Source organism: Orycteropus afer, unplaced genomic scaffold (assembly GCF_000298275.1).
Source record: "Orycteropus afer afer isolate SDZICR_OR568_19922 unplaced genomic scaffold, OryAfe1.0 scaffold00026, whole genome shotgun sequence".
In the NCBI taxonomy this organism is placed as follows: Eukaryota; Metazoa; Chordata; class Mammalia; order Tubulidentata; family Orycteropodidae; genus Orycteropus; species Orycteropus afer.
Genome location: NW_006921613.1, coordinates 10,587,310 through 10,602,410, shown reverse-complemented (window position 1 = coordinate 10,602,410; position 15,101 = coordinate 10,587,310). Strand labels below are relative to the sequence as shown.

General features: G+C 43.1%; 1 protein-coding gene across 1 annotated transcript in view; it reads right to left on the bottom strand.

Annotated features, from left to right (window-relative positions):
* The window catches only part of FBN1 (fibrillin 1), a 357,319-nt gene extending 350,438 nt beyond the window's left edge, over positions 1 to 6,881 (bottom strand). Inside the window, exons 1-2 of the mRNA XM_007935310.1 lie at positions 6,674 to 6,881; positions 5,706 to 6,050 (exon numbers count right to left, since the gene is read on the bottom strand). Of these exons, the coding sequence (XP_007933501.1) occupies positions 5,706 to 5,869 (164 nt within the window). The 5' untranslated portion in view covers positions 5,870 to 6,050; positions 6,674 to 6,881. The remainder of the gene's footprint in view (positions 1 to 5,705; positions 6,051 to 6,673) is intronic.
* Between the last annotated feature and the right edge of the window lie 8,220 nt (positions 6,882 to 15,101).

Below are 15,101 nucleotides of genomic sequence, written 5' to 3'. Positions count from 1 at the left end.
CCACACATGTTAGAGTTGAACTGTGCTCCATAGGGTTTTCAATGGCTGATTTTTTTTTTTTTTTTTTTAAGAAGTAGATCACCAGGCCTTTCTTCTGAAGCAACTCTGGGTAGACTCAAACCTCCAACCTTCCAGTTAGCAGCTTAATAGTTTGTACCACCAAGGGACTCTGGTATATAATTCAGGCTTGAGGTATTACTGATGTCAGCTTTCTCGTAGAATTTAATGTAAAAATTAGTAAATTACTTGAACAGGCCTTTTTGTTGGGTTAGTTTCTGGAAACAAAGAAAGTGTTAGTATATTTTATTTCTCTCAAGAAAACACTCTTTAACATCTTATTTTCACATTTAAAACTAAAACTTCTATATTCTTAGTCTATTTGTTTGGCTTACTGTAAAAATAGTAATGATGCATGGATACATACACTAATAATTTATTTATTATTTTCTTTGATTAGAATAATTAGCATACTACTACCATCTTTTTAAGTATCTGCTATACAAGGCAAGGGAGCTCTGGTGGCATAGTGTCTAAGGCATTTGACTGCTAACCAGAAGGCTGACGGTTCAAACCCACCAGCCACACTCCTCGGAAGGAAGATTAGGTAATCCACTTCCATAGTAGATACTGCCTTGGAAACCCAAGAAGGGGTTGCTAGGAGTCAGATCTGATTTGATGGCAGTGAGTGTGCTTCTTTTTTTGGACACAAGGCAACAAAGTAGCATTTCACTATTTTTTAAAATTCCAAATAAGCTTGTAGGGATATCTCTGCTTCCACTTTCATCAGCCCTCACTTCATTTCACTGTAGATCTGATGTATATTTTAACTAATTTGCAATACCAACAACTTAGCATTTTTTGGAAACAACCCTATATTCTAAATGTTACAAAATGCATCACATAAAAAATATTTTATCTCTACCTTCTCTGTTTGAAATGTGGAATTCCTAAAATTTTGTATCTAAGAATACAGTTTTTTTAAAAAAATGGTGTCCCAATATATTAGCTTAACCTTTTGAATAAGTACAGAGATAAAGCCATACCACTGCATAAATCTTTTCCCCATATTTAATTATTAGCCTATCTGACTCCAGATGATGTTTTAAAGTCCCCTCTGCAAAGTAAAATGGGCTTTATAAAGTCTACAAAACTTTTTCTGTGTTCCCTGTTAAAGTTCTTCATTTTAATAACAGACTTCTGTGTAATTAATGCCTCAGAGTTTGCCATCACATAATCTACTCTGTGTATGAACTGTTCCATGTGTATTTTTCTGGTAACAAGACCTCTGGAAAAAATAAACAAATAAACAAAGATCAAAAGCACTCATGCACAAGGGGACAAATTGTATGAAACACAACTGATCTCGTGCATCTATAAACCAGGCAACAAGGACAGAAATTCTCAATCCATCTTATCAGAGATTTGGAAAAAGGAGTTTAACTGTAAAGAAATTTTCCCTCTGACAGGAAACTCTAATATTTCCTTATTTGGGAGCTAAAGCAATAAGGCAATCATAAATAAATGATGCATAACTAACGCTGTTCAAGTAGAGATTTTTTTTTTTTTTAAGATTGGACTCTTTCCCATACTTTTTGCCTAATCCCAGAAGTTCAGAGCTGAGCTGAGAAAAATTCTTGTGAACTGAAATTCAAACAAAGCTAGGATTTTATTTTCTTTCTCATAGTCATTTCACACATGTTAAGCAAGGCCCAGGCAAAGGAAAACTATTATACATTTATAATTTGAAAGTATTTTAGACACTTTCAACATTTTCATTTTAAAACAGAGCAAAATCCAACTTTTGCAGAGTGAATGGGGACCACACTCGTTCCATAAAAAAAGGATTTCCTGTAATAACAGAAACTGGCGATTTATGCTAAGAAAACATAGGCAAATCTGGGAAGAAACTTGAGGATGCTTAAATTTCCACTGTGGAACAACTTCTGCTGCCCAGTGAAGAGACAGAAAAAAAACAAAACAAAACAAAAAAAACACCTGCAATAGATGAGAGGAAAGGCAGACAAGCTAGGACTACACACCCAGACAGGGAAAACTAGGCAGGTTCCTACTCTGCAAAGAGATGGAACTGATAGGAAATGAACATATATCCCAAGAAAAATACACAAGCAAATTTCATAGTCACCTGTCACATCAGAGAAAAAGCAGACAGTATTTGTAGGGGAGACTACACCAAGGCACAACAGACACTGATGACTTTGAAGCACCTTTAAACTAGTGAGTACTGAAAGCTGGTGCCACAAATGGCATCAGGGACACTTTAGGGTTACAAATCGCTTTTAACTTCCTACACTGTCCATTTCTAACAAAATGGTAAGCAGGTTTTACTGTACTCAAAAAGGTTAGTTTTGAAGCTGGTAATATTTTAACTAGCAAAAATAGAAATTTTAAGCAATAACTAGAAAAATGTAATGCATAGTGCTTTTCCTGATGATTTATACAGCAGGGCAAGGTTAAAAGACTTATTCATATGAGACTGTAATGGCAGTAAGCAGAGAAAATAAACTTTAAACGCTATTCAAATTTAACATCAGAATTCACGTTCGTTTAAAATCTGTGGAAAAACCTTTGATCCAATAATTTCCATTTTTATTAATTTATATACCGTATATAAACTTGAACATGTATACACACAGATATCTAGATGGATGTTTGTAATAGCAAAAGATTAAATATAATTTTAGTATCTATTTTTAAGGAACTATTCCCACCACATCATGGGATTCTATACACCAAGAAATGCATGAGGTATATCCATATGGGTTGATATATGGTGCACTACAGATACATAGAAGTAATATTCAGAACATTATGTACAGTACATTCCATAAATTTTACATTTAATACATTATATACAGTATCATGTATTTAAAAGGATACATACACACATAGAATATCTCCAGAAAAATACCCGAGACTGGTTTCTGAGATGTTGCAACTGGGTGGATGAGATACTTCTAATTTTGTATCCTCTGAAACTAGTATGATTAAATATACATAAAGTGAATATGAGAGGAAAACATTACTATTCTATTAATATCACACTTTTAAGAAGCCCTTATAAATAGTTTATAATATGGTAAAGTCTGTGGTAAGGAGCCCTGGTGGTGCAACAGTTAAGTGCTTGGCAGCTAACCAAAAGGTTGGCAGTTCGAGTCCAAAAGACCTAGCGATCAGTGCCCATAAAGGTAACAGCCTAGAAAACTCTATGGGGCAGTTCTACTCTGTCACAGGGGATCGCTATGAGTCAAAATTGATTTAACGGCCCCTAACAACAAAGTCTGTGTTAGTGATCAAACGCTAGGATAGAAGTCTCTCTTTGATCATTAAAAATGTAAAACTCAATGGGAATAAATGCTAATGTAAGCAAAAACATGGACATCTTGTTAAGGAATGAAATAAAGTTTAGTTTCTGTTTTCACATTGGGTCTGTGTCCCTGGAGGAAACAGGCTGGTTGGTGATAGCACATAAAGATGAGATGTCTGGCCAGGCCCAATACCTCCCCAGTGGTACGCATCCACAGAACTAAGCCCCCATTTCCTCTATCCCTATAGAAATCATACACTCCAGCACAGATATTAAGATAGTACTGCATAGCAAAAATATATTTTTTGAAGGAAAGATGCTGGACTGAATCAGGTCCTTTTGAGAATGTATGAAAACAGAATTTCAGTCCATTTACTGAATTTCCCATGCTTGGACAGGCTTACTATGATAAGCAAATTTCCTTTTCATATTCGTCAAATCCTAGATTTAAGTTAAACAAATGCCAAGATGGAACCAAATTAATCAAAATGGGTTCAGGAAATCATGCCTATATTAGTTTAGCTTAGGTGCTTTGGCTCTGACAACTGTCTTGTCCTTAGTCCAGACTTTTATTGTCAGTTGCCATTGAATCGATTCTGACTTACAGAGACTGTATGTGTAGAACCACTCCACAAGGTTTTCAAGGCTGTAATCTTTGCAGAAATAGATCATCAGGTCTTTCTCCCTGGGCTCAAACTGCCAACCTCCTGGTTAATAGCCAAGCACTTGTTAATATGCTTTTGAAAGCATAGGACCAGGCCTATCTTCCTAGGTAAAAGGAGCTCTGATAGCATAGTGCCTAAGGCACTTGACTGCTAACCAGAGGCTGGCGGTTCAAACCCACCAGTCACTCCTCAGAAGGACGATGGGGCAATCTACTTCCGTAGCGATACTGCCTCAGAAACCCAAAGAGGGGTCGCTATGAGTTGGGTCCAACTCGATGGCACATAACAACAACATAACATCTTCCTAGGTACCTCTGGGTGGGTTCATACCATCAACTTCTGGGTGAGTAGTCAATCACTTAACTGTTTGCACCACCCAGGGATCCTAGTCCAGCCTAGGGCTCAAAAAAAAATGACTTTACTGTACTTTTTTTCCCAGTACCTGGGCCACCAGAAAAAAACAAACGAACAAACAAAAAACGCACTGCCATCCAGTCGGATCTGACTCATAGCAACCCTTCTTTGGGTTTCGAAGGTGGTATCACTCTGGAAGTAGATTGCCCAACCTTCCTTCTGAGGAGTGGCTGGTGGGTTTGAACTGCCAGCCTTCTGGTTAGCAGTCAAATGCCTTAGGCACTACGCCACCAAACACAAATACCACTGCATGCAGGCAATTAAAACAAGAAAAAAGAACATATGAAATGTTCAGCCCCATATCCGGGTGGATGCTGTCACTTGGTCACTTTATAACCAAGTTTAAGAAGCACTCAGGAAAAGACTGACAGGGAGAATCATAAGCACTTAATAGAAGCCCTCTGTATATTTACTGTCTGGGTCCATTAACAGGCTCTTCCTAGGAGATAAAAAGAGGTCATTTACAGTCCATCCTGTTGCTCCTACTGAGGCTTAAATTTAACCAATCTTTGACAGATTTCTCTTTCATTCTGAAAAAGTACATTCCCACTCTCTTCCAACTTAGGGAGCTGACAACCCTTATACAGGCAACCTGCTTAATTTAAATCTTCCCCCTGGGAAGAATTCCTGTAGCAGAGGCATGGAATGTCAATGAAACGGTCAGCTGCATGTGCATAATACATACACCACTGGTTACAACCACCGGCTTAACGTCAGCCACAGCAGCCTTAATGCTACGGTGATATGAAAGCACCGCACAATCAAAAACGTAGTTACCTGAAAGGCAGTATTGCCCAGAAAACTCACGCCCTGATTTTCATATGCATAACTTAAGAGAAGAGTCAACCTTAACCATCCGTGTCTTCTCCTCTGGCCCATGTGTCCTTATGATCCCTTCCTTTCCCTGCTGCCTTACAGAGAGAGCATCTGCAAAGATGCCCACTGAAAAGTTTAGGGGAAACCCTAAACACAACTGAATTTGGTAGAAAGAGAAAGGAATGAACTTCTCTACTCTCAGACACAGCTCCTCCCCTTCTTCCTCAAAAAACTCTCCACGCCTGCCAAAATTTGCCCAAGATTCCTTTTAACAATGACCTCTCCTCTAGGGCAGAAATCCTTAAGGACCAAGAACTGGGTGAGGGCTGGGTAACTCTTGCGCCTCTGCTCCGGGCCCCCAGGAGGTCTTGCCAATGATCCATCTATCTCCGAGAACTGACTCTTTACTTTCCTCTGGATCTGCGTACTCGAGAAAAGGGGGAAGAGAGGAGACCCACACCAAAGGAGCTGACCCATTCCTTTACCCTTTAAGCGCGTCGTGTCCTCCGCCGCCTCTTCTCTTGGCCCGGCTGGCTCTGGTTTCCTTCACGTTCCCAGCCTCCAAATTCACGTCCGCCCCATTGCTCGTATAGGACGCTAAGAGCACTGTAAATCCCAGGGCGACCTCCAGCAGCCCCCCTCGCCGCATGGTGCCGAGCGGCCGCGGGCTCTCGCCACCTATTGCTGCGCCCCGGGCTCGGTCCGCGGCCGGCGCTGCGCCCTTAGCGCACCGCGCAGCCGGGGTGCCGCTCTCCCGCCGCCCGTTCCCGGGGCCGGGCTCCTCCCGCCTTCTCCAGGCGCTGCCTCCCACTTCAGGCGGCCCCTGCCAGCTGTAACACAGAGATAAATCCCCGAAACCGGGGAGACATTAAGGACATGAGGATGTTGAAGCCTCGCAGTCCACAGTCCCAATCCCAACCAGCGCGCTGCCTGCGCGTTGCGCAGTTAATTTGGGTAAGGGAAGACCGTTTGGTCCACAGCTGGCTGAAAAACTCCAGCCCCCGGCGGCGCGGCTCCTGCCGACCCCCAGGCCTCCAGGCGCCGCCCGAAGAGCTCGGAGCAAAGTAGCCATATCCCGAGCGATCCTAAGCCCCGGGGTGAGCTTGCTGGGCTTATTTTTTTAATGGCACGAATTGCGCGCAATGCGCGCTCTGAACGCCCCAGATCGCCAGCCTGTCCTCTCGGCCAAGCCGCCAGGCTGAAAATCCGTCGCGCCGTCCCCGGCCAGCTGCGGGTGCTACCACCGCCCCCCGAGCATCTGACGCGGAGCCCGGCACCGGGAGCCCGGGGCCAGGAAGCTGTCAGGCAGGGGTGGGCCAGCGCCAGCTGCGGGCGTTCCGGGACGGCCCCTCACCCCAGTCCCTGCCCTCGGCGCAAACGCAAAAGCCTCCGTGGCTGGAGCTTCAGCCCCGGTGGCCGCCCGGACCCCAGTCGGGACCCCAGCTGCACCCACTGGAGAGGCGGTGTCTCTGGCTCTCGAGGAGGCGGCGGCAGCTGCTTCCCGGTCCTGGCCTCGACAGCCGCTGCTCTGCTCCACCCGCAGCTGTCCCAGCTGTGGCCGCCTGTCCGCCTGTGGCACCCACAGTCTCTGCTGCGGCTCCCGCGGCCCCCTCCTCTCCCCACCTCTTCAAATATCGTCCGCGCAGCGGTTTCTCGCGAGAGAAATACTTTTTGAAAAAAAAGAAAGAAAAAGAAAATGACACCCCTTCCTACATCCCCCTCATCACCACCCCACCCCCCAGCCCCATCCATCCTCCCTTTCCACTCCCCTTTGCCAGCCACCGCCTCGGCGCTGGGGCCTCCCTTGCTCACTGGATTAGTGCAGTGGGAGGAGGCGGAGGTGATCGGGTCCTGCCCGGCCCGGGACTGCTTGTCTTGGGGTGGGAAGAAGGGAATGCGAAGAGCTGGAGTGGGAGTTTTGCCCTCTCTGCGGCTGGGAGGTCTAAACCCGAGATTAACCTCTCCCGTGATCTGAGAAGCCTGGCCGGCGCGGGAAACGGTGCCACCTGCACCAAGAACGCGCACTAGAACCATCTGCCCGGGAGGCCCAGGCGGTCTCGGCGCGAGGGGAGACCGGTCCTCGCTGCCTTCGCCTCCCCGGCGCCACCTCCCTGCCCCTCTTCTGGCCGGCACTGAGCGGAGGCCGGGGGGCTGGGTCTGAGCGCGTAGCTGGCCGGGCCGGCGAGGGCTGACCTGCAGGCTGGTCTGGGAGAAGGCTTGAGGCGCCGCTCTTCCGAGGCTGACTTTAAGCCACCCAGACTAAACGCAGGATGCTCCAAAAGTCTGAGTCCGATTCCAGCTCAGGGGCCTGTTGTGTGAATGTTGGATTGGGAGCGGCGGCCGTGTAAGGATGAATGTTCCTCTTGCCTAGCCTTCAGTTAAATTGGAGTTCCCTTGAACGCCCAGACTTCGCCTCCTCAAACACACACACATACATGCACACAGGTGCTTCTCCAGGACATGTAAAGCGCAGTGAATTGGTGGATTTGAAAATGTAGTATTTATGACATCTTCATCTGGAAAAGGCCTGGTGTTGCCTGCATGCTATTATGCCTTTGAAGGTCAGGAAATAGCATCCTGGCCCTACTTGGTGGAACTGAAGACCCCCCAGAAAATCCTCCTTTGGCATCCACCAGCTATTAAGAGCTCAGAACAATAGGGATCCTAGACAGGCCTCCTGTTCAAGAGGGTTTCCTTATTTGCAGTAGTTTTGTGCCAAGATAAGTGATTGTAGGGAATATGGCAAATCATTCAATTTTTGTCCACTTGCAAAATGGGGATAAAAATGTCCACACAGTATTATAATGGTGATGACTAAACTGCTGAACTGTTAATGATAAGTGAACTTGAAGTTGAAAACAGCTATACCAGTCGATTTAAAGTCATAGTCCTGTTAAGTATGTGGTCCAGTTTAAGGTCTCATCTGCAATAAAAATCTCTTAGCAAACTCATAAATTGGAGCCTTGGTTACTCACACCAGTTGAATGAAGAAGACCATTTGTTCAGTATGTATTTTTTGAACACTGTGTACTACGTGCTGCATGGTTGAACCAAGCTCATTGGTGAGCAAAGCAAAAGTGTTTCCCCCATCATGGAGCAGGTAGTCTACATGGAAAGGCAGACTTGAAACAAATAATCACCCAAATGTTAAGTGTGGAAGAAGAGAAGCATGGGGTGATGACTTGGAAGATAATAACAGGGCCACTTGACCTAGGTTGGGACTGGACAAGGAAGGCATCCTTGAGCAAGTGACTTTTAACTTAAGTGCAAACACGTGAATATGCTTTACCGACTACGCCACCAGAGCTCCTTATACTTTCCTTGGTGTAGTGATTTCAAACCTGGCTACATAGTAGAATTGCATGGGAAGCTTTAAAAAGGTTCTGATTCCACAACCCAACTCCAAGATGTTCAGATTTAAATGATGTGGTGGGGAGCCCTGTGAGCTCTGGTAGCATAGTGCATAAGGCACTTAACTGCTAACCAGAAGGCTGGCGGTTCAAACACACCAGCCACTCCTCAGAAGGAAGATGGGGCAATCTACTTCCATAGTGATACTGCCTCAGAAACCCAAGGAGAGGTCTCTATGAGTCAGGTCCAACTTGATGGCACATAACAACAACAACAACATGGTGGGGAGCCCTGACATGGGTATTTTTAAAGATCCCCAAGTAAGGGGAGGCAGATATTTCCCCAATGAGACAGGGAGAAAGAAGTTATTAAGTTAGGAAAACGTTCTGAGTAGAGGAATCATTTATCAGGAAGAAGCAAGGTGATTGGAGGCCTAGAAAACATGGTCCTGTCCACCAATTCTTTGGGCTTTTCTGCACCCACAGGAGAGCCTGGGAACTCTGCCTGCTTTCCCTGCACACAAGCAGTGTGTATGACCCTCTGGACGCCTCCCTCTTAGAATTCTACTCAGTGAGGCATTGAACACAGGAACCAAACACAGAAGGCTTTTGCCCAAGAAGCAAGGAGCAAACTCTGGGGCTCTGCAAGTCCCACATTCCAGCATGTCTGGACACTTCTGTCACTCCTAACTCAACCCCCACCTGCCTTCCAGGGTTTCAGCTCCAAGGGAGAGATTTAAATTGAATGTTTGCATCTGGCCTTTGCCTTTTTTCTCCTTCTCTCTTTTACTTGGCCTCTCCCTCCAGGAGAGGAGACCTTTCTACTTCCTCTGTATATTGGATGAGAGCTGTAGGCTGTATATTTTCTTTGGGCAATTAAATCCAAAATAAGGAGGAAGAAACCTAATTAGTGAGAAGGAAAATTCATACTTTTAAATATGTAATAAATATTACCATTATCTGGGCAATCTATTTCTGTAGAGATACCACCTCAGAACCCAAGGAGGGGTTGCTATGAATCAGAATTGACTGGATGGCAGTGAGTTTGGTTTTTGGTTTTTGAGGCAATATATATTAGGTTGGTAGTAGAAGTGCCTAAGGCACTTGACTGCTAACCAGAAGGCTGGCGGTTCAAACCCACCAGCCACTCCTCAGAAGGAAGGCTGAGCAATCTACTTCTGTAGTGATACTGCCTCAGAAACCCAAGGAGGGGTCACTATGCATCGAAATTGACTCAACGGCAGTGAGTTTGGATTTTTTGTTTGTTTGTTTCTTTCTTTCTTTGGTAAACATGTTCCTCTTTTCTAGCAATTGCTCTTTCCTGGTGATGTGTCCACAGCAAACAAGACAAAGTCTCACCATCCTTACATCTAAGGTGCATTCTAGTTGTATTTCTTCTATGACTGATCTGTTCATTCTTCTGGTATAGTCAATATTCTTCACCAACATCATAATGCAAATGCACTAATTCTTCCTCTGACCTCCTTATTCATTGTTTAGCTTTCAAATGTATCTGACTGTGGCTTGAATCAGGTGCACATAGTCATCAAAATGATTTCTTTGCATTTCAAGATTTTAGACAAGGCTTTTGTAGCAGATGTGCCTACTGCAATATGTCCTTTGATTTCTTGACTGCTCCTTCCATGGACATTAATTATGGATCCAGGCAGAATGAAATTGTTGATAACCTCAAGTTTTTCCTCCATTTATCATTTTTTTCCTCCATTTATCATGATGTGGCTAATCGTTTTTGTGACAATTTTCATTTTCTTTACATTCAGGTATAATCCATACTGAAGGGTGTAATCTTTGATGTTCGTCAGTGAGCGCCTCAAGTCATCTTCATTTTTGGCAAAAAGCTTGTGTCACCTACATATCACAGGTTATTAATGAGTTTACTCCAATCCTGATGCCACATTCTTCTTCACACAATCTGACTCCTCAGATTATTTGTTCAGCATTGAATAAGTGTAGTGAAAAGATACACCTGCCATCCACCTTTTCCAATTTCGAACCAGGCAGTATCCCCTTGTTCTGTTTGAACAACTGCCTCTTGATCTATGTAAAATTCCTCATAAGCTCAATTAAGTGTTCTGGAATTTGCATTCTTCTTGTTATCCATAATTTGTTATGATGTACACAGTTAAATGCCTTTCTATAAGCAATAAAACATAGGAAAAAGTATTTCTGGTATTCTGTTTTCGGCCAAGATCTATCTGACATCAGCAATGATATCCTTCATTCCACGTCCTCTTCTGAATCCAACTTGAACTTCTAGCAGTTCCCTATACATACATGGCTACAGTTGTTTTTGAATTATTTGTAGCAGAATTTTGCTAGCATACTACTCAGTGACAAAATTCAGTACCAAATAATGAAAATCTGTGTCTGTGCTTAAGATTTTCTTGATGCCAGATGACCCAGGACCTAGTGTTCTTTAGGCTCACCACATTTCACAGCACTGTTTGCAGCATATGTCCATGGGCTAAAATTCCCTTGTCCCTCTCCTTCACTTCCAAGAATCTTAACTACCCTAAGAGAAGCTTCTCATATTTCTCCTTACACATAAAGTGCTTTAGTTCACAACACTTTCTTCATCAGACTTCATTGCACTAATTAACTGAATCATTTATTTATTTGTTGTTGTTGTTAGGTGTCACCAAGTTGGCTCTGACTCATAGCAGCCTTAAGTGCAACACAACAAAACACTGCCCAGTCTTGTGCCATCCTCCCAATCCTTGTTATACTTGAGCCAATCATTGCAGTCACTGTGTCAGTCCGTCTAGTTGAGAGTCTGCCCCTTTTCCACTGACCCCTCACATTACCACGCATGATAACCTTCGCCAGGGAATGGTCTGAAAAGATGACCAAAGTAGGTGAGACAAAGTCTGGCCATTCTTGATTCCCAGGAGGATTCCAACTGCACTTTTCCAGGACAGATTTGTTCATTCTTCTGGCAGTCTGTGGTACTTTCAGTATTCTTCACCAACATATCAACTCAAATGCATCAACTCTTCCTCAGTCTTCCTTATTCATTGTCCAGTTTTCAAATACATATGGCACTATTCAAAATACAATGGCTTGGGTTAGGCACACCTTAGTCTTCAAAGAGACATCTTTGCTCTTCAGAACTTGAAAGAGGTCTTTTGTAGCAGATTTGCCCAGTGCAATGTGACACCCAATTTCTTGACTGCTAGGGTCGCTATGAGTCAGAGCCAACTCAATGGCACCTAACAACAACAACAAGCTTCCATTGGTGTTGATTGTGGATCCAAGTAATATGAAATCTTTGACAACTTCAATCTTTTCTCCATTTATGGTGATGCTGCTTATTGGTCCAGATGTAAGGATTTTTGTTTTCTTTATGTTGAGGTGTAATCTATATTGTGGGCTGTAGTCTTTAATCTTCATCAGTAAGAGCTTCAAGTCATCTTCACTTTCAGCAAGCAAGGTTTTGTCATCTACATATCACAAGTTGTTAATGAGTCTTCTTCTAATCCTGATGCAGTGTTCTTCATTTGGTCTCGCTGCTCAGATTATTTGCTCAGTATACAGATTTAAATAGGTAAGGGAAAGGATACAACCGTGATGCACACCCTGCCTAATTTTGAACCATGCAGTATCCTCTTGTTCTGTTCAAACGACAGCCTCCTGTTCTATGTACAGGTTCCTCATGAACACAATTAAGTGTTCTAGAATCCCCATTCTTCTCAATATTATCCATAATTTGTTATGATCCATATAGTCAAATGCTTTTGCATAGTCAATAAAACACAAGTAAACATCTTTCTGGTATTTTTTGCTTTCAGCAAGGATCTATCTGACATCAGCAATGATATCCCTCATTCCATGTCCCCTTCTGAATCCAGCTTGCATTTCTGGAAGTTTCCTGTCAGTATAATGCTGCAGCCATTCTTGAATTATCTTCAGCAAAATTTTACTTACATGTGATATTAATGATATTGGTTGAGGTGGCAGTTGAGTTTGTGTGTCAACTTGGCTGGGCCTGGTTGAGTGGCTGGGCAGCTGGATATAGTATTCCCCATGAAGAGATGATGAACTTGCATATTAGCAGTTCATGGTCTGTTCCACACTCAGCTCCTGGCCTTGTTTTGGCTGAAGATATTGAGCTTCTCCATCGCCTCTTGCCACAGATGTAGTCAATCTGATTCCTGTGTATTCCATCTGGCAAAGTCCACGTGAATAACCACCATATATATTATTTAAAAAGGGATTTGCAATGAATAAGTCGTAGCATTGCAAAATTCTATCACGCAATCTCCAGTATTATTTCTACCACCAAGGCCATATTTTCCAACTACTGGTGATTCTTCTTTGTTTCCAACTTTTGCATTCCAATCACTAGTGATAATCAAGACATCTTGATTGCATGTTTGGTCAATTTCAGACTGCAGAAGTTGGTAAAAATCTTCAATTTCCTCAATTTTGGCTTTAGTGGTTGGTGCATAAATTTGAATAATAGTAGTATTAACTGGTTTTCCTTATAGGCATATGGATCCTAAAGCAGCATTGTACTTCAGGATGGATCTTGCAACAGTCTTAGTGACAAAGAATGCCATACCATTTCTCTTCAATATTTTTCATTGCCAGCATAGTAGGTCATAAGATAGTCTGATTTCAAGATGACCAATGCTAATCCATTTCAGCTCTCTAATGCCTAGGATATTAACCTTTTTGTGTTCCATTTCATTTATGACAACTTCTAATTTTCCTATATTCATACTTCATACATTCCACATTCCAATTGTTAATGGACGTTTGCATCTGTTTCTTCCCATTTTAAGTCATGCCCCATTAGCAAATGGAGCTCCTGAAAGCTTTAACCCATCCACATCATTAAGGTCAACTCTACGTTGTGGAGGAGCTCTGGTAAGGCACTTACCTGCTAACCAGAAGGCTGGCGGTTCAAACCCACCAGCCACTCCTCGGAAGGAAGGTTGGGCAATCCTACTTCCATAGTGATACTGCCTCAGAAACCCAAGGAGGGGTCACTATGAGTCGGGGCCGACTCGATGGCACATAACAACAACAACAACAACAACTAGATGACAAGCAATATGTTAGGAACCAACAATTGGGATATTTATTATACTGCTCTGTTATTGTTGTTAGGTGCCTCGAGTCAATTCTGATTCACAGGAACCCTATGTACAGCAGAATGAAACACTGGCCTGTCGTGTGACATCTTCACAATCATTGCTATGCTTGAGCCCATCGTTGTACCCAGTGCCAATCTATCTCATGGGTCTTTCCCTTTTTCTCTGACCCTCCACTTTACCAAGCATGATATCCTTCTCCAGGGACTGGTCCCTTCTGACAGCATGACCAAAATAGGTGAGGTGAACAGATTGTCTGTGCAATATGACATCTGATTTCTTGACTGCTGCTTCCATGAGTGTTGATTGTGGATCCAAGTAAAATGAAATCTTTGACAATTTCAATTTTTTCTCCATTTATCGTAATGTTATTTACTAGTCCAGTAGTGAGGAATTCTGTTTTTCTTTTTATGTTGAGGTGTAATCCTTACTGAAGACTATATAGTCTTTGATCTTCATCTGTAAGTGCTTCAAGTCACTTTCAGCAAGCAAGGTTGTGTCATTTGCATATCTGAGGTTGTTAATGACTCTTCTTCCAAACCTGATGCCATATTCTTCTTCATATAGTCCAGTTTCTCAGGTTATTTGCTCAGCATACAGATTGAATAAGTGTGGTGAAAGAACACAACACTGATGCACACCCTTCCTGATTTTATACCATGCAATATCCCCTTTTTCTGTTCATGACAGTCTCTTGATCTATGCTCACGTTCCTCATGAGCACAATTAAGTGTTCCCAATGTTATCCATAATTTTTCATGATCCTCACTGTTGAGTACCGTGCATAGTCAATAAAAAACAGGTAAATATCTTTCCAGTATTATTTGCTTTCAGAAAGGATCCATCTGACCTCAGCAATGATATTGCCATTTCTACATCCTCTTCCGAATCCAGCTTGCATTTCTGGAATTTCCCTGTCAAAATACTGCTGCAATTATCTGCAGTGCAATTTTACTTGCTTATGATACTAATGATGTTGCTCACCACTTGCCTGTCAGTTTGTCGTTATGTGCTGGCTTGCATGTTGTTGTGAGTTTGGAGGCTATGCTACTGGTATTTCAAATACTAATAGGATCACCCATGGTGGACATGCTTCAGTGGAGCTTCCAGACTAAGACAGATGAGGAAGGACAGGGCCATCCACTCTGAAAGAATTGGCCACTGAAAACCTTATGAATAGCAGTAAAACACTGTCTGATATATTACCAGAAATCTTTATGAAGAGCCATGGAATACTGCCTGATATAGTACCTGAAGATGAACCCCTCAGGTCAGAAGCAAAAACTCACTGACTTTGAGTCAGATACGACTCATAGCTACCCGTCCTTGGGTTTCTGAGGCAGTGTCACTACGGAAGTAGATTGCCCAATCTTCCTTCTGAGGAGTGGCTGGTGGGTTTGAACCTCCAGCCTTC